Here is a 22826-nt window from a genome sequence, read left to right on the forward strand (position 1 = left end):
CCCAAAAATGTAAACAGTGAAAGATATAATTTAATTCATGCATAGCGTCATATTGCATTGGAATAGACCGCTTTCTTTGCATTGCTGGAAGATGACGTGTCTTCATTCTTTGATCCAGATACTGGTTGTCATGAAAATGAAGGAATTATATGATCAGAAATGTGAACAATTTTCATCATATTGGACTATAAGTCTGCCACGACAAACATTTAGTAAGGGTTTAAAAGTTGGAAAGAGTGAGCAAACGCCAAAAAACTCTTTACCTGCTCTGCCAACCTTGTAATAAATTGGTGTATTTGTTCAAAACCCCCTCCAAGTGTCTCTTCTGGGTCTGAGATGGATGAGTGTCCGAAACAGCCCCTGATTCCGGACTATACGAGCCGCTTCTTGCCTGTCTCTGTGCGGGATTCCCCAGATCCGCGGACCACTTTCCTTTACTGCTCCCTGAATGCGACGCGTTCAGTGTTTTTTCCATGATTATTCCAAACTCTGGATCATACAATATCACGATTCAAAATCCAAAGCACAGTTTCAAAACCAAACCAAAGATACTGTTAAAATGATCATCGTATGGAGAGGACGTGATTGGAGACTACTTTCATTTTTTATCTTGCTGCCTTGCCTTGGACTCTTTAATGGGCTTCTCTGTGTTTCCATTGGAATCAGTGTGTGGTCACTCCCCTCCCGCTCTCCTCAAACAGGAATGCTGCATCAGAAAGGCGAGACGAGGGAACGCAAAGCCACGCCCCCTCATTATCATAGGCACGAAGAAATTATAAAATGAATGAAATAAGTGAGATAATAATAAATAAACGAAATAAAACAATACAAATTAAATAATGAATAAATATAAAAATATACAAAAAATTATAAAAAAACCGTAGCCTACCTTATCATTTATTTATTTATTTATTTAAAACAAACTCTTGACGCTAATTTCTGCTAATATTTACTTAAGATTAACCTATGATTTTTCTGTATTATGTTATTATGTGTTCGTTGGGGTGAAAATTATACTGTGATGTCGTAATTAATAATAATAATAATAATAATAATAATAATAAAAATAATTTCCACGCAAAAAAAAAAAAAAATATATATATATATATATATATATTTTTTTTTTTTGCGTGGAAATTATTTTTATATGGATATATATATATATATATATATATATATATATATATATATATATATATATATATATATATATATATTATATATATATATATATTATATATAAAATATATATATATATATATATATATATATATATATATATATATATATATATATATATATATATATATATATATATATATATTATATATAAAAAATATATATAAAAAATATTAAAAAATAAAATAAAAATTTATAATTCATTGCACTTGAAATTGTGGGTCTGAGACAAAAGTAGATCAAAATCTTTACAGAAAAGGCTAAAACAAAAGATGTGAGGAGTAAAAAAGTTTCCAAGTTTTGACCACCACATTTGACCACAAAAGAAAAAGATGGAATAGGTGTAAATGTTGTTAGTTCTATGAGCAACCTGTGAAAGAAAGAAAGAAAGAAAGAAAGAAAGAAAGAAAGAAAGAAAGAAAGAAAGAAAGAAAGAAAGAAAGAAAGAAAGAAAGAAAGAAAGAAAGAAAGAAAGAAAGAAAGAAAGAAAGAAAGAAAGAAAGAAAGAAAGAAAGAAACTATAAGGATGCATTAATGTAATGAATATTAATATAATGAGCTATTAGGTTTAATGAATAGGCTATTGTTATCTATATTTATCTATAAGGTTTAATCTGCTCAAGTAGAATGGATAGCCTAATTATTTTCATAAAAGCGCTATACACATAAACTGCATTAAATTATCCTCCAATGTGTGTCAAGGTTTTAACAGCAACTATTTTAAACATCTATAAGAAACCTGTAGAAATGAGAGAAAAAACTACAACTCCCAGAATTCCTAGATATCATCGATGACGCAGTCAATAGTGGACCAGCACGTTCCCTCCCACCGAGAAACTGCTTGACTTTATAGTATTATTGCCTTTATTGTTTACTTGAAACATTTATCCGTTAGTTGATCGCAAAGGTGGCGATGGCTGCTCCGCTGAAAGTATGTATTGTTGGTTCAGGAAACTGGTGAGTATGAACGTGTAATGATTAGATATGATCAATATGTGATTGGTAATGAGATTAATATAGAACATATGGCGTGGACCAACTGCTATAGCTCAAGAGAACACTTACATTAGCTGGAGCACAAGTTTAATTGCCTGCGTATTCATATCGATATTCAGGTCCTTATGTTAAACATTGTTATTCTGGGCAAAATCAAGTGATTAATGACTTGATCTGATGAGCTGCATGCTGCATAACACTCATTTGATTGCAGCTGGCAAAACAGCTTCTCAGGGTTGTAAACCCCGCTTGAAACGTCTCAGTGAACTGCTGTTTAACAACAGACTGGCATTTTGATTAAAGATACTGTTGTGTTGTACTGTGCCAAGGGGCTCTGCTATTGCAAGAATTATTGGCTCCAATGCACAGAAACTCCAGTGCTTTGCCACAACAGTCAAGATGTGGGTGTATGAAGAAATGGTCAATGGCAAAAAGCTTTCTGAGATCATCAACACAGAGCACGAGAATGTCAAGTATCTTCCAGGCTACAAACTCCCAGAGAATGTGGTAAGACAGTGGGTGGGGTGCATAAATATTGTTTTATGTTAGCTTGATCCGATGTGGAAATAAGTGTCAGATTAATAGTGTTTTTTCGGTAGGTTGCTGTGCCGCAGCTTCGGGATGCCGCGGATGGTGCCGACCTCCTGGTTTTCGTGGTCCCTCACCAGTTCATCCGGAAACTGTGCGATGAGATGATCGGCTGCGTTTCGGAGAAGGCTCGTGGAATTACACTAATCAAAGTGAGAATACTCTGCTTTGTACAGAATTGGCTTGTAGTGCTTTTTGAAAGGCTTCCTAAGCTATACCGAAGAGGGAAGGTTTTATTATGGACTCGTTGTGGCCTAATGGTTCGAGAGTTGGGCTTGTAAGGTTACCGGCAGGAAAAGACTCACCCAACCACTAATCGCTCCCCGTGTGTGTTCACTCACTACTCACTGCTCCTAATGTGTGTGACTGTGCACTAATGCAATACTGAGTGTACAACCGATGTATGCTCAACGGCTAGAGAATACCCATAATGCACTGTGAGGGTCGCACACTGAATGAATTCCCGCGCCTGACCAGAAGATGGTGCCCGCAGGTGAATCATCCATCCATCCATCCATCAATTTTCCAAACCGCTGGTCTAATGTGGGTACAGCGTAATACCATACAGGTATAACTTCCTTTTTAATTGATTGTTAAATTGTTTAATTAAGGTTTATACGTAGTTTCCATGACAGAGTTCAAGCTGCAGGTTTGCTACATTTCAAATGATTATTAAACAGCAAGCACAAACTATGAAAAAGCAGCATCCCTTGCGGCACACTCAGTGTCCGAATTCCCTTACTCATCATTCACTCCCTCCAGTGAACTATATTAGTGGACTAATGTAGTAAATAGTGAATGAGGGGGGGCTATTTCGGACACAGCCCAAGTTTTGGTCAAACCTTGAGAATCCTCTTCCATGCAGACAGGATGTTCAGGACTGAAGAATGCTGAGAAGTCTCAGACTTTATGTCTTTTTAAAAGCTCAGCACAGTGCACCATATGTGGAGTGACTCATGGGTAAAAAAGGGCCCTCTGTCCTGCTGGCAAACTCTTTGCGTGCAAATTACCTCCTGGTGCTAGTTTGTCTCCTCTGTTACTGACTATGCCACTCAGGGCTTCATCTCTGTAGTTGTACCTCACCAAATTAAATGTATCTTCTTCACTTCGCTATTTGAAAAGTCACCTCATTAAATTTCTCACAGTGTTCCGTGTTTAATTTGAAAAGATATGGTTTGTCTGTTTTCTGTTTCAGATTTCTGCCCATTTCTTGTGTACTCATTCCACCTCCCTTATTATTTTTGTTCTGCTTTGGTGTTCCTCCTCATTTTTTGAGTCATTAGGCAAAGATAGTCCTCCTAACATCTGTGTTTCAGAGTTATATCTACTGAGGGGGAAATGGTGTGATGCTACATTAAAAGAGCGTTGGTGTTGATAGAATTCTCTCTTTTTTCCTTCTTTGTAGGGCATAGATGAAGGACCAGAAGGATTGAAGCTCATCTCTGACATCATCCGGGAAAAAATGTCCATCGATGTTAGTGTCCTAATGGGGGCCAACATTGCCAATGAAGTGGCGGCCGAGAAGTTCTGCGAGAGCACCATTGGTGAGTGAATGTAAACTGTGAAAATGCTGTAGATAGTGGCGCTTTTAAGGAACCACATAGACCACGAACACACTGCGGGTAAATTCAGTTCACCTGTTAACGCTTAATCCTGTTCTGTATACACAAAGTTCAGTAATTTGCAGGAGTGACAACCGCATTTACAAAAATTAGCATTGTGTACGAAACCAAACTGGACAACCAGTTGTTAAAGGTCCTATTATGCCCTTTTTAGTCTAGATTTTGTTTTTGGGGTGTACTAGAATATGCTTTCATGCTTGATTGTTCAAAAACACATTATATTTCACATATTTTACATTATTACAGAACCTCTCTCCCCAGTCTTGCTCGAACACCCGTCGTTAGTTCGACGAAGCCCCTCCTTCCGAAATACGAAATGTGCTGTGATTGGTTAGCTGTCCCAGTATGTTGAGATTGACACCATGTGTTTGGAAAATGTCACGCCCCTTACCTTACCGTGAGTTTCATCTGCTCAGGTGTAAATATTAAGTATGGTGTCAATTTCAAGCCTGATTCAGACTTAAGAATGGTTAATGGTTAATTTTTTAAAGGGGTGGTATAATGCCCTTTTCACAAGATGTAAAATATATCTATGATGTCCCCAGAGTGTGTGTGTGAAGTTTTAGCGCAAAATACCCCACAGATATTTTTATATAGCAAGTTAAAGTTGTCACTTTTTGAGGGTTTGCAAAAACGCACCGTTTTGTGCCTGGCCCTTTAAATGCAAATGAGCTGCTGCAGAGGGCGGGGTTTCAAGAGCTTGTGTCTGTTAGCAGCTGCTATTACCTCACGCAGACACACTAAAATGACAGAAACTGTTCTGCCTTTAATGTTAAACGGAGTCAGATAAGGATGGAGAGACTCAAGAAGAAGTGACAACATGTAGAATGCAACAGGACGTCTCTGAATGGTTAGTTGATGAATTTATGTTGCTGATGTGGAGTTAACTATCTTCAATTAGGATATTCTGTCATAATAAATCTATAAATTGCTCATATATGAACTGTTGTGAGATGCACACAGAGTGACTTTCTATTGCATGTGAAAAGATGGATGCTAAAGTTTGAGCTGACTCACAAATGTACTCTTATACAACAACTTTTCCTCTTCTCAACATGGACTGCGTGTTCCCGGGGGCGGGGTTTATGTAAATTCTAGGGTTAGTGATGTCACTAACCCGAGAGGAATGTCATGTAGTCCCAACCAGCCATTTGTTGTAGTCCTTTTCTTTAAAAGCAAATATCTTCCTTTGCTTTGAACTTTGAGCATTGTAACTTTGCAGATGTTGTTTATGCTCAAACAGCAACATTACACACTAACTAAAGTTAGAAAAGTGAAATCACACTCAACCACCCCTTTAAGGGGCGGTGAACAGTCTTACAAAAGCGAGAGCTTACAAAAGCTACAGTAAACACTACATCAACACTAATGTTGGCTAGCAGGCGAGCGCAGGCAAAGCTCTGCCCTTTGTTTACATCGTAACAACAACTTAAAACGTATAATTGGAACTGTTAATAGAAAATACAACTACAAATAATAAGACATACTTTCAAGTTTTGATCCATAAACAACAGATTGTCCCAACAAAGTGAGAACTGCTCCGTTTTGGGAGCGGGGTGAAAAAAAAAAACAGTGTCGCTTTGATATAGCGACAACGTCGTCTTCTCTAACACAGCTCAGCCAGGCCTCATCCCATTTTTGCATATTCTGTGGGCGGGGATTATTTTAATGAGTAACATTATGACTTCATAAGATCCGGAAAAAACACGTTGTAGTTCTTGGAAAGTGAATTCTGTCAAATAAAATATATCTTTTTGGAGTGGACTTTGAGCTTTATAACCTTGCAGGTCTTTTTTTATGCTTAAACAGCAACATTACAGACTAACTAAAGTTGAAAAAGTGAAAAGGCTATATAGGACCCCTTTAATGACATATTTAAATGCACAATAGAGATGTTAGATAAATAAGACCAAACTAGTGCGACCTGCACCTTCCCACTTTAATAACTCCATAAACTTGATCACTTTACAACAAGCCCAAAAACACTTATAATAAGTGGATATGGCAACACTTCAAGAGAACGCTCTGCAAAGTATCCTTCCAAGAATAGACAAAACACGACGGCTCTTTTGGCAATAATTTAGTTAAAATATATATATATACAGCAGAACATTGCTAGGGAGATTACCACAATGTTCGCAATTTCTGGAACAAACTGTGTTCCGTACACGCACACAATGAAAATATATGGGATTCACACTCATGTTTAAATGGGTGTACTTTAGTACACATAGTAACTTGCTAAAAAGCACCATGGGAAATCTCAACAAACATTTTCTTCGATCCACAGGCAGTAAGGTGTTGGAGAACGGCCACTTGTTCAAAGAGCTCCTGCAGACGCCTAATTTCAGAATCACCGTGGTGGATGATGCTGACACAGTAGAGCTCTGTGGAGCCCTCAAGGTAAATATCAGTCTTGTCTTGCTGCTCATCCCAAGGGAAATATCTGGATGCAGGCACCTGAGATGCAGGGCTTCGGGGGCACGACTCAGACCTCTGTGTAAAGAAGAGAGCTTGCGCTGCTGAATTTACAATTAGATGCTGTAAGGCCGCTGTCTTCCTCCTCGTAAATACATTGTAAAAATCGTTGTAACATTGGCAAGCTTTGACAAATATTCTGGGTTTTTTACAACCTAAAGAGATCATTCATTCACCGTCATTTCATTCCAAAACTTTGACTTTCTTTCCTCTGTGGAGCATAAAATAAGTTTTTAGAAATGTCTCAGTGGCATTATTTTTATCCATACAATGGAAGTCAATGGCCACCAAAACTGTTTTGTTACCAACATTCTTCAAAACCTCTTTTGTGTTCTGCAGAAGAAAGAAAGTCATACAGGTTTGGAACGACATGGCGGTAAATAAATATAACTGCATTTTTAATGAAAAATTATGTTGTTGCAACCCCATAATATATTATGATTTTTTTTTTAACATGTTAAATAATGTACTTTTTTCCCCATATAATTAAAGTGAATGGGAATTTAAGCTGTCAGCCTCCAAAGAGACAGAAAAGTACCATGAAAGTATCGTAAAAATGGTCCAAATGTGTCTTCTGAAGCCAAATTATAGCTTTGTTAAGCTTTGATAAATAGACTTAAATCTAAATCTAACAGCTGTAAAGTTGTTTGCATCATAATTTTGAGATGGGACTACTTTTCTAAGCGAATCATCTGTTGGCACAGACATGTCCAGCCCAGAATATTTATGTAAAGCCCATCAGTATTTGATTTGCCAAAGTTACCAATAGGCTTTATGCCAAACGTCACATAAACAAACAGGAAAACATGTCTCATTGTTTCTGTTTGTCGGAGAAAGTGTTAACGGCAGTACAAACTGACGGTGATATCTGTGGACTTTTAAGGTGATCAGCAAACCTAGTTAGTTTTTTTTTATTTATTATCTAAATGTTAGTGAGAAGAAGAAGGAAAAAAAATGTAGATATCAGTCTGCATATGCGATGGACATCAGTTATGCTTATCTTGAGTAAAACTGCTCTATACAAAAGACCTGAAATAAAGAAAGAAGAAAGAACCGGAAGTGATGCAACCTGTTTAAATAAATACAGAAGTTTGTTGCGCAGAACCCCCAATTTAGTATTCTAATAACCCTTGCTTGCTTATTTTACCATTATTTTTAGCATATTATAACAATTTCTGAAAGATAACGTGACACTGAAAACTAAAGTAATGGCTAATAAGAATTCAGCTTTGCAATCACAGGAATAAATTACATTAGATTAAAATAGAAAAGTTATTTTAAATTGTAATAATATTTCACAATTTTTGTGTTTTTAATCAAATAAATGCAGCCTTGTGAGCATAAAAAAAATTGTATAAATCCCAAACTTTTGAACAGTAGTGTATATAATATAGGAAAGCAGGATTTATGCTTTTAAGTTAATAGGCTGGACATTAATTTGTACCATATTTCTGGAAAGTGCTGGATGCGTTGCACCATTCTGGCATTCTAACAACCTTTCCATCCTTATTTGTCCCTGTTTTAGAACATTGTTGCGGTGGGCGCTGGCTTCTGTGACGGTCTGCAGTGCGGAGACAACACCAAAGCAGCCGTCATCCGGCTGGGCTTGATGGAGATGATCGCTTTCGCCAAACTCTTCAGCAAAGACGATTCCGTGTCCTCCGCCACATTCCTCGAGAGCTGCGGCGTGGCTGACCTCATCACCACCTGCTACGGAGGACGAAACCGTCGCGTGGCAGAGGCTTTTGCCAGGACAGGGAAGGTAAACAGAAAAGCCATCCGTTTCTGTCTTTCTCCACTTGCCTGATGGCATGTAATGTACGCTTTATGGATTGAAGGAAGATGCTGAGCATTAGGCACATTTGCTGATGCAGAAAAGATCAATACAGATTTATTTTTCTTTCAGAGCATCGAGGAACTGGAGAAGGAGATGTTAAACGGACAAAAGCTTCAGGGACCATTGACTTCTGCTGAGGTTTATCACATCCTCAAACAGAAGGGCCTAGTTGATAAGTATGTGTAACCATTTTTTGGCTGTCATATTATTATAACTGTATTATTTATAGTATTATATATTTGCATTAGCCTTTATGTCGGTTCACATTCTCATGACTCGTGTTCATGCAAGTAACACAATTCTATGGAAGCTTGTTTCCGCCACTGAATAAAACATTTTAAAAGATAATTGCGACTTTTTATCTCACAATTGCGAGTTTACATCTCGCAATTCTGACTTTATTTCTCAGAATTGCGAGATATAAAGTCAGAATTGTGTGAAATAAAGTCAGAATTCTGAGATATAAAGTCAGAATTCTGAGATATAAAGTCAGAATTCTGAGATATAAAGTCAGAATTCTGAGATATAAAGTCAGAATTCTGAGATATAAAGTCAGAATTGCGAGATATAAAGTCAGAATTCTGAGATATAAAGTCAGAATTGCGAGATATAAAGTCGCAATTGCGTCTTATAAAGTCAGAATTCTGACCTTTTTTCTCGCAATTGCGACTTTATATCATGCAATTCTGACTTTATATCACGCAATTCTGACTTTATAACACATAATTGCGAGTTTATATCTCGCAATTCTGACATCTTTTCTCAGAATTGTGAGATATAAAGTCCAATTCTAAGGGGGGAAAAAAAGACGGACTTTTTTTTTTTTACCTTAGAATAGTTTATATCTCACAATTCTGACTTTATAACACGCAATTGCGACTTTATATCATGCAATTCTGACTTTATATCTCCCAATTGCGTGATATAAAGTCAGAATTCTGAGACATAAAGTCAGAATTCTGAGACATAAAGTCAGAATTCTGAGACATAAAGTCAGAATTGCGTGATATAAAGTCGCAATTGCGAGGAAAAAAAGTCAGAATTCTGACTTTATAACATGCAATTGTGATTTTATTTCACACAATTCTGACTTTATATCTCGCAATTCTGACTTTAAAACATGCAATTGCGACTTTATTTCACGCAATTCTGACTTTATATCTCGCAATTCTGAGAAATAAAGTCAGAATTGTGAGATGTAAACTCGCAATTGTGAGATAAAAAGTCGGAATTATCTTTTTTTTATTATTATTTTGTGGCGGAAACAAGCTTCCATACAATACTGAATAAAAATCTAAAGTTAAAAAATTGTATCCTAGCAATACAGTCCATATAAAAGAGATTGATTCTAGAATTGTATAAATGTGCTTCTTTTTGATGCATCATTTTATCCGCCATTTGCAGAGTGAATATCTCTTTTTTTTTTTTATGTATGGAATTATTATTTTGTCAAAGCATCTGAAAAGTGTGGTGATTTTCTAGTAATTCTTGCAAACAAAATAAAAATACCAATTAAATACTTTTTAAAAATGTGCCAGAATGTCAAAATTATAACATGATTTTAATTATTGGATGATAATTTCCATTTTAGAGAAAGTACGGACATTTTTTGCTACTTGCTAACTTTAGAATGTTCATTTTATTGAATTTTTTTATTTGGATAAAAATGTATCTTACATGCACTACCGTTTAAAAGGCTACATTTTAATACATTTTAATTCGGCAAAGATGTGTGAATTTGTTCAAAACAGGCATTTATAATGTTGCAATTTTTTTTTTACTGTTTTCAACATTGATAATAACAATTAGAAATGTTTCTTGAGCATCAAATCAGTATATTAGAATAATGTCTGAAGGATCATGTGACACTGAAGACTGGAGTAATGATGCTGAAATTCAGCTTTGCATCACAGGAATAAACTACGTTTTAAAATGTATTAAAACAGAAAACAGGTATTTTAAATTGTATTAATATTTCACAATATACCTGATTTTACTGTAATTAAATAAATTCAGCCTTGGTGTCAATAAGAGACTTCTTTCAAAAACGTTAAACAAATCTTAGCAACTTTTGAACGGTAGTGTGCCTAATACTAGAAGGTGGGATTTGCGCTTTTATCGTCTAAAAAACATCTGGATACATTGGATTATTCTTCATTTAACAGACTGTGTATTATTCAGAGTGACTTACAGAACATGTCTACTGCTGTAACAATCCCCCTGGAGCAACCTGGCATTTAAATGACTCGCTCTAGGTCACAATGTTCTTTGTCAAGATGCATTTGCAAAATTGGTGACATCTCAAATCTGCATTATTCTCCAGGTTCCCCCTGTTCACGGCTGTTTATCAGATCTGTTTCGAGGACAAACCGGTTCAGGACATGATCACTTGCATGCAGAGCCATCCAGAGCACCTGTGAGTGTCTCACAGGGACCAGAACCCCCCCGGCGACTGCCCCCCTCCTCCACCCCCACCCACTACGGTCTGTTAGGTGGTCCTACCTCTAACACTTCTCATTTTCTATTATACAATGTTATATTTTAAGCTTCTCTTTTCCAGTTTTTGACTAATGGTTAGGCTTGAACTCAGGGGTTTGCCTCCGACCTCGCAGGTTTTGTACATGACAGAATGTACTCAGTTTTTCTTTTGGAAAAGCCATGTGTTGTTCACTCTGTTTGAGCCAATATGGAGTTTTGAACTATTTTCTCTCTGTCTGACTGCCCTCTTGTGGATGGTCCACAATATCACCTCACTGACAGATGAGATGAAATGCCTATTTTTATTTTTATTAAATGACAATAGAGAGATCTAATCATAAACTCTCACACCACGTCCACATTGAGAACGACACGACTAGAACGCCTCCGTTATAATCAATGAATTGCATGAGTGTTAATATCCTGTTGAACCAGCACGATACCACTATCCTTAATAAAACATAAAACGGGGGGGGACTTTTACACAGCGTTCGACACAAGGGCACAAGCTAGGTTTAATACTAAGTATACACATTCATTATTTCAGTTCTGATTGTTTCATGTTGATACATGTTGAAACTGCCATTTACACCTAACATTTTGGGAGACATTAGATTTAGATTTCTTTAAATGTGAAGATGCCTTACTGGTCAGGAACATTTCTCAGACAGTTCAAAAAATATTTAAATTGACTCACTTTGGGTTTGAGTTTTTGTTTTAAATGACAATATATTCTTTAAAAGGGGCTCAAATCTCATCTCAACGTCCCAGCAAACCCCTTTTAGGATTGAGTGCTTTTAATACTTGTTACAGAACAACATTGTTGACTACAACTTTTATTGTGTTAGTGTTAAACTTATATCTAAGCTTCAGGAATGCATTAACATCTTGTTCGAAACCCCTAATCGTTGATGTAGTAATCCTGAAAAGCTGAACAACAGTTCACGTTTCCGTTTTAGTACTCGCATCTTTATGGAGATTAGCATTAAAAATATTTAATCTGTATTTGTACTATGAAAAGAATGAAGGAAGGAGATCTGTAGTTTTCAAGCAAGGGAGCTTGTTAGGTGAGCAGCTAGTGTTTGAATCCATAATGGCCTTTTTTAGCACTGTACTGTGCTTACAGATCCGTTAGGTCATACCTAACACAAAAAGATTAGCTCTTAGCATGTAGCTGTTACAGTGTGTCTATTATTCCTGTGTTGTTTTTATTTTTTCAGTTTGAATCATATAAAAGTATTAAACGGTGCAAATGTTGCAGTGAGCTCAGTGTAACACTCCAGTGGATGAACTATAAAACTGCTCCATGTTGTTTTATGAACCCGTCCTGTATTCTCTCTAACTAACGTCATCAAGGCTGAACTTTAAACAAATGCTGCTTTTGAAAGAAACCAATAAAAAAATCTCTGTGCTAAATGTTTGTTTCATCAATGCATTGATCTTGGTTTAAATATGAAGCAACATTACGCTTAAGTAGCGTAAGATGTGTCACAATTTAGATTGCAGATCACAAGTTATGTGGAAGAAGAACTGAAAACGTTTCGGTTACTCACGTAACCTCTGTTCTCTCTAGAAGAGGGAACGAGTATTGCGTAGTTGCTTACGCTACGGGAAAGCCTTTCTTTCTCGAGATACTGAAGCCAAAAATTATCCTTAATTTTTATAATCTTGTCAACGCAGTGCGGCAGCCTGCAGACCTAGGGCAAGCTAACTAGCGTGCCCATTGGCTGCCCTGCGGCAACTGCAGCAGCCTACCGCTGAGCCCTTGGCGTGACGTCACGACCAATGAGCGCGCTTGGCGCGCTTAATGCGTCACAGCCCGCGAAAAGGGGTGTGGCTTAGCGTATATAAACAGGGCTCGGAGGCTGCTTCTCTGGTTTCTGTCGCATGAAGCGAAATGAGCTCGTGGCGCGAGCACGGCGGGCTACGCAATACTCGTTCCCTCTTCTAGAGAGAACAGAGGTTACGTGAGTAACCGAAACGTTCTCTTACGAGAGGTTCTCTCGTATTGCGTAGTTGCTTACGCTACGGGAACGCCCTTGTTAACGCCGTGCGCGCCCAGCATCCACTGAATGAGTCCCAGGGAGAGCCCGGGGAACGTGATAGCGGAGAGCCGGGCAGCCCGAAGAGGGCTAGCGCCGTACATAAGCACACACTAGGGGGTTAGGAGCGGCACGGCCGGTCCTAACTGACAATCCCCTGCATGGTGCAGCTCAACCAGTAGAGCTAAATCACACAACGTAGCCCGCGCACAGATAGTGGGCTGGCATACGCGAGACTTAGACTGATAACACTTTCGCCTGCAAGGCGGGAACATCCAGGTTGTAAAACCTAACAAATGTGGAGGGGGAGGCCCAGCCTGCCGCTGCACAAATGTCATGAATGGGAATCCCGCTGGACCATGCCCACGACGAGGCCATGCCTCTAGTGGAATGAGCTCGAACGCCCAATGGGCACTGCAGGTCTTTAGACGCATAAGCAGCAGCAATAGCGTCCACTATCCATCTGGACAGGCTGTGTTTCGAGGCGGCGAGACCCTTGGTGCGCCCACCAAACGAAACAAAGAGCTGATCCGAGCGCCTGAAAGCGGCGGACCGTGAAATGTAGTTTCTCAACGCCCTGACCGGGCAGAGGAGATTACTATCGGCCTCGCTACCGTGCGTCGGCAGGTCTGAGAGGGAAATGACCTGTGCTCTGAAGGGAGTGCCCAAAATCTTTGGAACGTACCCATGCCTCGGTCTGAGAATGACTTTGGAGTCATTAGGTCCGAACTCGAGGCACGCGGCGTTAACAGATAACGCGTGAAGGTCTCCCACTCGTTTGACTGACGACAGAGCTATCAGAAAAACGGTTTTGAGCGTGAGGTATTTCATATCCACAGTTTCCAAGGGTTCGAAGGGATGCGCTCTCAGGGCCTCCAAGACCAGAGAGAGATCCCACATAGGAACCGAGGGGGGTCGCGGGGGGTTCATCCTCCTGGCTCCCCTAAGGAAGCGGATGACGAGCTCGTTCCTTCCTAATGCGCGGCCCTGCTCAGAAACAGAGAGCGCTGAAATGGCCGCAACATAGACTTTGAGCGTGGAGGGGGACCTGCCCGCGTCCAGTAGCTCTTGAAGGAAACACAGTATTCGCGATACCCCACATGTCTGTGGATCGAGCCCCTTAGCAGTGCACCATGTGTTAAACACTGACCATTTCGACATGTAGAGCCGCCTCGTAGAGGGGGCTCTAGATTGTATGATCGTGTTCATGACCCCGTCTGGCAGATCAGCGTGTAATCGTTGAGGCTCCACGCATGCAGAGACCAGCGCTCTGGATGGGGATGCCATATCGATCCGCGTGCTTGAGAGAGAAGGTCTCTCCTCACCGGTATCGGCCAGGGGGCTGAGTCTGCCAGCTGTATTAGATCCGGGAACCAAGCTTGGTTCTCCCAGCATGGGGCTATGAGGAGCACTGAGTGGCGCGCTTCCCTGATTCTCTCGATGACCTGAGGCAGCAGAGAGACCGGGGGAAAAGCGTACAACGGGCCGCTGGGCCAGATCTGGGCCAGCGCGTCCTCGTTCTTCGAGAAGAACTCTGGGCAGTGAGCGTTGTCTTTTGACGCAAAAAGGTCGACTTTCGCTTTGCCGAACCGTCGCCACAGTGACTGGACTGTTTGGGGGTGTAGAGACCACTCCCCAGGGGGAACGTTGTCCCTGGACAGTCTGTCGGGGCCCTCGTTCAGGTGGCCAGGCACATGCGCGGCTCTCAGCGAGCGCAGAGAGTGCTGAGCCCACACGAGGAGGCGTTCCGCCAGGGTGCAGAGCATCTTTGATCTGACACCGCCCTTGTGATTCACGTAGGCCACTACCGATGTATTGTCCGTGCGGACTAGAACATGGTGACCGTGGAGGAATGGGAGGAAGTGTTTGAGCGCTTTCTCGACCGCGAGCATCTCTAGACAGTTTATGTGTAGGAGATTCTCCTGGTCTGACCAGCGGCCATAGACCGGTCTGCCTTCGAAGAGCGCTCCCCAACCTAGGTTGGAAGCGTCTGTCGAGACAACTTTCCGGTGTGAAATCACTCCCATAGTCACTCCTGTGTGATACCATTCGGCTGCCTGAAATGCAGCCCTGATTTACTCTGACTCGCAAGCCGCCGGCCGCCCAGGCTCGGTGGGGCACGCGCATTTTCAGCCAGCGTTGGAGCGGGCGCATGCGCAGTAAACCCAGCTGGAGCACTGCTGCAGCTGAGGCCATATGCCCCAGGATACGCTGGAATGTCCTCAGCGGAACCCGGCTGCCTATTTGGAGGGATGCGGCGAGGAGGCGGATGCGGCGCGCGCGCTGCTCCGACAGTCTGGCCGTCATAGCCACCGAGTCCAGTTCTATTCCAAGAAAGGAAATTGACTGACGGGGTGATAGCGAGCTCTTGGTCCAGTTGACCGAGAGACCCAGCTCCTCCAGATGGCTGAGAAGCGCTGTTCTGTGAGACACAAGTTCCGTCTCTGACTGCGCTAGAATAAGCCAATCGTCCAGATAATTCAGTATTCGCATTCCCTGTTTCCTCAGGGGAGCGAGGGCCGTGTCCATGCATTTCGTAAATGTACGGGGTGCCAAAGACAGGCCGAACGGCAGGACTGTGTACTGATATACTCGACCCTCGAAGGCGAATCTCAAGAATGGCCTGTGACGGGGAGTTATCTGGATCTGAAAGTATGCGTCTTTTAGATCGAGAGAGATAAACCAGTCTCCTGGGCGAATCTGCGCGAGGATTTTTCTGGTTGTGATCATTTTGAACGGCCGTCTCATGAGGGCTTTGTTCAGATGTCTCAGATCTAAAATAGGTCTGAACGCTCCGTCCTTCTTGGGCACGAGGAAGTAGCGGCTGTAAAAGCCCGACTCGCTCAAAGAAGGATGAACCTGTTCTATAGCCCCTTTGCGCAGCAGCTTTGCTATTTCTGCTTGAAGCAAGTGCGCAGCTTCTGAACTCACTCTCGTCTCCGTCTGTGCTGTATAGCGCGGAGGGCGACGAGCGAATTGAAGCGAATAGCCGTGTTTTATAGTTTTCAGCACCCATTCTGACGCGCCCTGAATCGCTTCCCATGCTTCCGCATGCATAGCTAGGGGTCGAATGGTCTCTGGGCTCAGATCGCCGTGCTGCGCGGGATGGGGAGCCTGTATCAGAGAGAAAGGCGCGGCGCGCGCGCCGCTGGTGCTCGAACACGGGGGCTGGTAAACAGTATTGGCCGACTGTACAGCGTTCAGTAGCTCGGTCCCATCGGATGGAGCGTGATTTGCTGTCAAACATCCCAGGCGCGAGAGTGGCGTGGGGATTATAATGTCTGCAAGTGAGTGCGCGTGCTCGTGAGCGGGCGCAGGGTTTACACTTATGACACGGCCAGTGTTTGGGAGCTTTAGAGGGTCCGCGACCCAAGGTAACTGGCTGGCAGAGCGAGCAGCGGGTAGGTGTGAGCACAAGGTTGTGGGCACATTTTCTACACTTAATACTCGAGCGGCTTGCGACCGCTTCATGAGAGAGCGCTCTGTACGCGTTACCATGGGGACCCTGTTTGTGTGAAGCAGTGAGCACATGGGAGTGGGCACATTTTCTACACTTATAACACCCTCGGCTTGAGCCGCTGTTGCCCGGGGTAACCGAGTGGCAGAGCGAGTTACAGGTAGATGTGAGCACAGAGTTGTGGGCACATTTACTACACTTAATACTCGAGCGGCGTGTGACCGCTTTATGAGAGAGCGCTCTGAACGCGTTACCATGGGGACCGTGTTTGTGTGAAGCAGTGAGCATGTGGGAGTGGGCACATTTTCTACACTTACAACACCTTCGGCCGGAGCCGGAAAGCCCGAATTTACACTCTTTCTGAGATTTATTTGGGCCGCCGTAAAAACGGCGTTTGTGTGCAGGCGAGCGAGTGGTATTACTGGCTCGTTGGCTGCGGTGTAAGCTGCTGCAGTAGCCTGCACTGAGGGGACTGACAGAGCTGGGCGTTTTGATGGCGGTCCGGCCGCAGCGGGACTCAGCCATCTCTTCCTCCCTGCGGGTGCTAGGAGGACTTCGCGGGCTCAGACTTCAGCGTTATCTTGGGACGCGGACCCCGGGGGGGCGGCGGTCTGTGACGGCTGGTCGAGCGCGACCTAGGGCGGCCGCCCTGGCGTCGCTGCGAAGTGGTTGGTGGCCGAGACGAGCGCTGTGTGGAGCTGCGCGCAGGAGGCTGAGCTTGAGAGCGGCCTGCGGCTGGGCTCGAGCGGCGAGGCAGGAAGAGATTCATAGCCTGCGACGCCTTCTGCACTTCAGAGAAGCGGTCCACAATCCCGCTGACCGCAGGGCCGAAGAGGCCGGTGGGCGAGAGCGGGGCGTTGAGGAAAACAGCGCGTTCTGACTCACTCATATCCGCCAGCGTCAACCATAAGTGTCTGTCGATGACGGTGAGCGCGGCCATAGATCTGCCGATGGCTTGTGCAGCGGTCTTGGTAGCACGGAGCGAAAGGTCCGTCGCGCTGCGCAGATCTGTTAAGGCTGTATGATCCGAGCCCTTCTCGTCCAATTCGCGGAGGAGGTCGGCTTGCAGGATCTGAAGAACAGCCATCGAGTGCAGGGCAGAAGCAGCTTGGCCGGAGGCGGCGAATGCGCGGCCGGCGAGAGCTGATGTGGTCCTGCAGGCTTTAGACGGCAGGGCAGACTTTGAGCGCCATCTAGCAGACGGCGGGCAAAGGTGCGTTGCCACCGCTTCCTCAACGGAAGGGATGCCGGTATAGCCTTTCTCGGCGGCCCCGTCCACCTGGGAGAGAGCCGAGGAGACAGACGAGCGGAGTCTAGCGGAGAAGGGCGCGCTCCACGACTTCGATAGCTCCTCGTTGAGCTCAGGCAGGAAGGGTGCTGACCTAGAGGCTGGCGCTTGGCGGCGGCTAGGCAGAAAACACCCGTCGAGTCGGTTAGGCGCGGGCTCCTTGGGTGGGGACCAGTCCAATCCCAGTCGGTCGACCGCTTTGGTGAGGAGGCGGATAAGCTCCGCGTCGACACTGGAGCGGGACCTGCCAGACTCAGGAGTCGAGGAGGCGGAGCGGTGAGAGCCCGACCACTCCTCGCTGTCCGAAGCGAGCAGAGAGCAGCTGTCAGCGGCGTCATCTGCTTCATCCCCTGAGGCGACGGCAGTGCGGGCAGTAGCCGGCCGCTGCGCGTCGGTGAAGGGCGGGGGAGAAGGAGAAAGCGAGGCTCGCGGGAGGGGCTCCGGCGAGCGCTCAGCTATAACCACCGGCTCGGGAGGCCTTTGAGAGCGCCGTTTCTTCTTACGCGGCCCTGAAGAGGCAGCCGGGGAAGGTGGAGGATCGTCAAACATGGCGAGTCGAGCCCGCAGGGTCGACATCGGCAAGTCCTCACACTGTTCGCAGCCGCCCGAGGAGAGGGCGAGGGCTGCGTGGTCGAAGCCCAGGCAGAGAGCGCAAACCACGTGGCGGTCTCCATCGCTGAGCGAGGCTCTGCACGAGCCACAGGATGAGCGAGGCATTTGAAACAACGCCTCGCGCTCTTTTAGATGCAAAAGTGTGTCGCGGGGCGAACACACAACACATACAACACAGAGCAGTAAAGGATATAATCGCCGGATAGCGAAGCAGGCAGGGAAAGCTGAAGGCGGCGAAGGCGGCCGGCGTCCTCAGGCTGAGATCCTCGGCGTGCTGGTCGCTTGTTTCGACGGCGGCTTCCTCAGAGAGCAGCGATGCGAAGAGCTTCGCTGAAAAGACAGAAATCAGAGAAGCAGCCTCCGAGCCCTGTTTATATACGCTAAGCCACACCCCTTTTCGCGGGCTGTGACGCATTAAGCGCGCCAAGCGCGCTCATTGGTCGTGACGTCACGCCAAGGGCTCAGCGGTAGGCTGCTGCAGTTGCCGCAGGGCAGCCAATGGGCACGCTAGTTAGCTTGCCCTAGGTCTGCAGGCTGCCGCACTGCGTTGACAAGATTATAAAAATTAAGGATAATTTTTGGCTTCAGTATCTCGAGAAAGAAAGGCTTTCCCGTAGCGTAAGCAACTACGCAATACGAGAGAACCTCTCGTAAGAGAACTCATATTACATTATTTTTATTGTATTAATTAAAACTATCTTTATTGTATTAATTAAAACTATCTATCTATATTAAAATACAATCAATATGTAAATGTAATCACAAGTTACGTGGATATTATTTTTATGGTTTTAATTCATTAAAACTATCTAAATTAAAATACAATCAATATGTAAACTGAAATAAAAATATTTTACCCTCTCAATAACTTTTTTTTATTGAAGAACATGCAATTAAAACTTTTGGTAGGCCTATTACAAAATAAATTGTAGTTAATTTACACACACACACATTCAATATTTGATTAAATGTATTAAATTCATTTACTCTGAATATTTTAGTCCTCCACATTCCTTTCTGAGTTGGTTGAGTGTTGTGGAGGAGGACTAAAATATTCAGAGTAAATGTATTTAATACATTTAATTAAATATTGTATAAAGATTAACTAAATAAATACTTAGATGAAATACCTAAATCATTAAAAAATATATATATATCATTTTTAATGACACACATTTAGGTATTTCATCTAAGTAATATATATATATGTATATATTTGTATATGTAATATATAATATATTTATATATATATATATATATAAATAAATATATATATAAATATATATAAATATAATGCATGATGTATGTGTTTGTGAGTATTATCTGTTATTATATAGGAGTCCTTTGGATATTATTTTGGACAGGCCTTTGAGTCAAAAAGTTTGAGAACCACAAAATATACAGGAAGTTATATATTAATATCAATGTGTCTGAGCCAAACACTATTGGCTGTATTTATTCCTCTTTTTTTCTTTTCTTAAAGTGTAATTTCACTCAACCTGATAATGCTGATAAAATATCCTATGTATATTTTTTTTATGAGATTTCTTCCTGAACACAGACACCGAATTTCAAGTTGCAGCACAAGACAAATGGTGGTAAAAACATTTTATTCCAGAATGCATTTTTCTTTCCTCTAAATGGGACACAATGTATAATAAAATACAACTGCAAAAGTCCCCGAATCAGGGACTTTGAGTGTCAACGTTTTGCAAAACAAAAACCTAAAATAAAGATAAAAAGGGTAACTGCACAGCTCCTTCATAGAAGCCATATATGTACATCCTGTTGGACATCTCTAACAGGACCGTTTCATTTCTATGAAACACTGAATAGCCTCTTCGAAATCAACCTCTATGTTCCATTTTCTATCATATTTTCATTTCTGATTGTTCCAGATGTTTTTGTCTCTCTTTTTGCCCATACATTTGTCTTCGCAGTTTTTAAAAAACTGTCATTATTAATGATTCTGAAGTTGTTATATATAGTTACTTCCTGCTATTGATGATCCTTCAGAGGCTCATAATGACCCGTTTAACAAAATTATTTAACAAATAAGCTGCATGGACTTGATCACTCTCACAAACATCTATATACATCTATCACCACCTACACACACAGAAATATATTTTTAAAAGAGGAGATTGGTCATTTCAAGGATCAGTCTGAGACACAATCTGACCAAAAGAAATGCTTGAATCCATGTCAAACTAGTCTTCCTCATCATCATCATCATCACCAAAAGACAGCAGACTGTTGTTCTTCACCTTCACACCAGCTTTTGACTCTTTCTTGTCGCCATCCTCGCTTTTCTTCTTCTTCTTGCTAGAGCTGGCCGTAATGCCTTTGAATTTATCAGAGGAGCGTTTGACAGGCTTCTTAAAGACGATCTTTCCATCAGATGGAGGCGGTTCATCTGGAGAAAATGAAAGCATTTACTTTAATGAATGACTTTATACTCACTGAACACCAGAACATTAAGGGTGACTGGATCGATTTTTTACTTTTCCCATCGTAACTCACAGACCTCTACAAATTTACTTGCAAACTTTGTTATAAGAAACATTTATATGCGTCGCAAGAAACTATCATTAACAGACCAGTAACTAGACAGAAATAATATAAAATTTAAAGAAGCCAACTGAAAAATTAGAAAAATTATATTGCACATTTGCTCACTGTCTCAAATAAAAGCACATAATAAAACTTGTCTAATAGTAATTATCTATGTTACTGAATAATTTTCTTCAGTGAAAAGACAAATAAAATGGGGATACAAAAAATATCAATTCAATCCGTCACAGTAGTCTATACAATGAGAACAAATTCCCATTGAACAAGCTTTGAGAACAGCCGCTAAGCAATTTAAATATTCAGAATGTGACTGCGTAATTATCTTCTTTCTTTTCATTTTTATGCAAGTAAAAAAGTCTGCCATCAACCACATTCAGTCTCTGAGCAACACACAACAACTCAGAAAGGAATGTGGAGGACTAAAATATTTAATACATTTAATTAACAAAATAAATATTTAGATAGAATACCTAAATATGTCATTGTCGTTAAAAAATTAAACTGTACCAAGTTAATGGAATACTGTACCAATATTTATTGTACTAAATTATGAAAGTTAAAAATAATAAAAAGTGTGAGTATAGCTATATATACTTATATAAATATAAAAAATATATGTATACTTATATAAAATGCACCTTTATTTAATTGTAATTGAGATAATTATTGCATTTAGAGTATGTGGGTCATCATCATCAAGAATTTACTTAGAATTGTAAAAGGTTTGGTACTTTGATCACATTCTTATCCATGAAAGCAACGCACGTACAACGCATTACCTGTGTCTGAGTCTGTGTCCTTTGTGTCTTTTTTGACTTTCAGAACCTCTTCAGCACTCAGATCTCCCTTCTTCAAGACCACGACCTGCGGCATCTCGTCCTCCCGATCACTGTCAGCACTGTCACCATCATCACACTGCGGCATCTGCTGCTTCTGCAACAACAACAACAACAACATTAACTTAATTCCCTACAATAAACAGCAATACAACAGAGGCCGTCTGAAAACCTATGAGCTGCCTACATGGACAACATTTAGGAGACATGCGTTCAGATAGCATTTTTACGCTAGCATCTCACTATGTTTTGAGGCGTTACCAATGTGACTAACAACACTTACCTTAGTGTCCACTGTCGGCCCTTCTTTATAACCAACATCATTCTTGAATTTCTTCAGAAAAGACGGTTCGGCTGGCTTCACCCATGATACGTTACCCTTTTTACTCATTGTGTTTTAGTTCAAATCAGACCGATAAACTGTAAATGTGCTTAATGTTTCACATACACTAAACACACAAAAGCCAGGCGTGTAAATTTTGCGTCATCAATAAGTGCCTGTGAATTACCAATCAGCGCGCGCCTTCATGATTTCTTACATTGAGCAGCAAACGTTGCTGGCTAATAATAACTTTCCACGACATTTATTTTCCTCAAGAGGCGCTTGGCGGCTCAGAAAGCCGAATTCTCCATTGAGCCCTGTTTATATTACAGAGTGTTTTTCCCCCTATTGGAGACATTTGCATACTGAATTATATAATCGATTAGATATATATTTTAATAGCTATTATTTGTTATACAAATGTAACATTAAATCCAAAAAAGCAATTCGAAAGCGAATGTGATTGGTCCATTATGAACAGCATTGAGAAAAGTAACACGCATCACATGACGCCTAC

At 41.8% G+C, this 22826-nt stretch overlaps 2 protein-coding genes across 4 annotated transcripts in view; one reads left to right on the plus strand and one right to left on the minus strand.

Annotated features, from left to right (window-relative positions):
• osbpl10b (oxysterol binding protein-like 10b) overlaps nt 1-695 on the minus strand; it is a 57856-nt gene extending 57161 nt beyond the window's left edge. For both annotated transcript variants that reach the window (XM_081389105.1, XM_081389104.1), the window contains exon 1: nt 264-695. In XM_081389105.1, coding sequence (XP_081245231.1) covers nt 264-475 — 212 coding nt within the window. In that variant the 5' untranslated portion in view covers nt 476-695. The remainder of the gene's footprint in view (nt 1-263) is intronic.
• A 1274-nt stretch (nt 696-1969) lies between these two features.
• gpd1l (glycerol-3-phosphate dehydrogenase 1 like) lies at nt 1970-22745 on the plus strand. 2 transcript variants are annotated; one of them, XR_014031823.1, is made up of 9 exons: nt 1970-2136; nt 2505-2682; nt 2775-2915; nt 4169-4307; nt 6676-6788; nt 8389-8625; nt 8770-8876; nt 11024-11183; nt 21974-22745. XR_014031823.1 is itself a non-coding variant. In XM_081389111.1 (9 exons), exons 1-9 carry the CDS (start codon nt 2093-2095, stop codon nt 22206-22208), a joined length of 1287 nt encoding a protein of 428 aa, XP_081245237.1. In that variant the 5' UTR covers nt 1970-2092; the 3' UTR covers nt 22209-22446. The 2 variants fall into 2 exon arrangements, 1 of the variants encoding a protein (XP_081245237.1); XM_081389111.1 differs by having other exon boundaries at nt 11024-11116; nt 21974-22446.
• The last annotated feature ends 81 nt before the right edge of the window (nt 22746-22826 follow it).

This window comes from Scardinius erythrophthalmus (assembly GCF_964197995.2).
Source record: "Scardinius erythrophthalmus genome assembly, chromosome: 16".
Classification (NCBI taxonomy): domain Eukaryota; kingdom Metazoa; phylum Chordata; class Actinopteri; order Cypriniformes; family Leuciscidae; genus Scardinius; species Scardinius erythrophthalmus.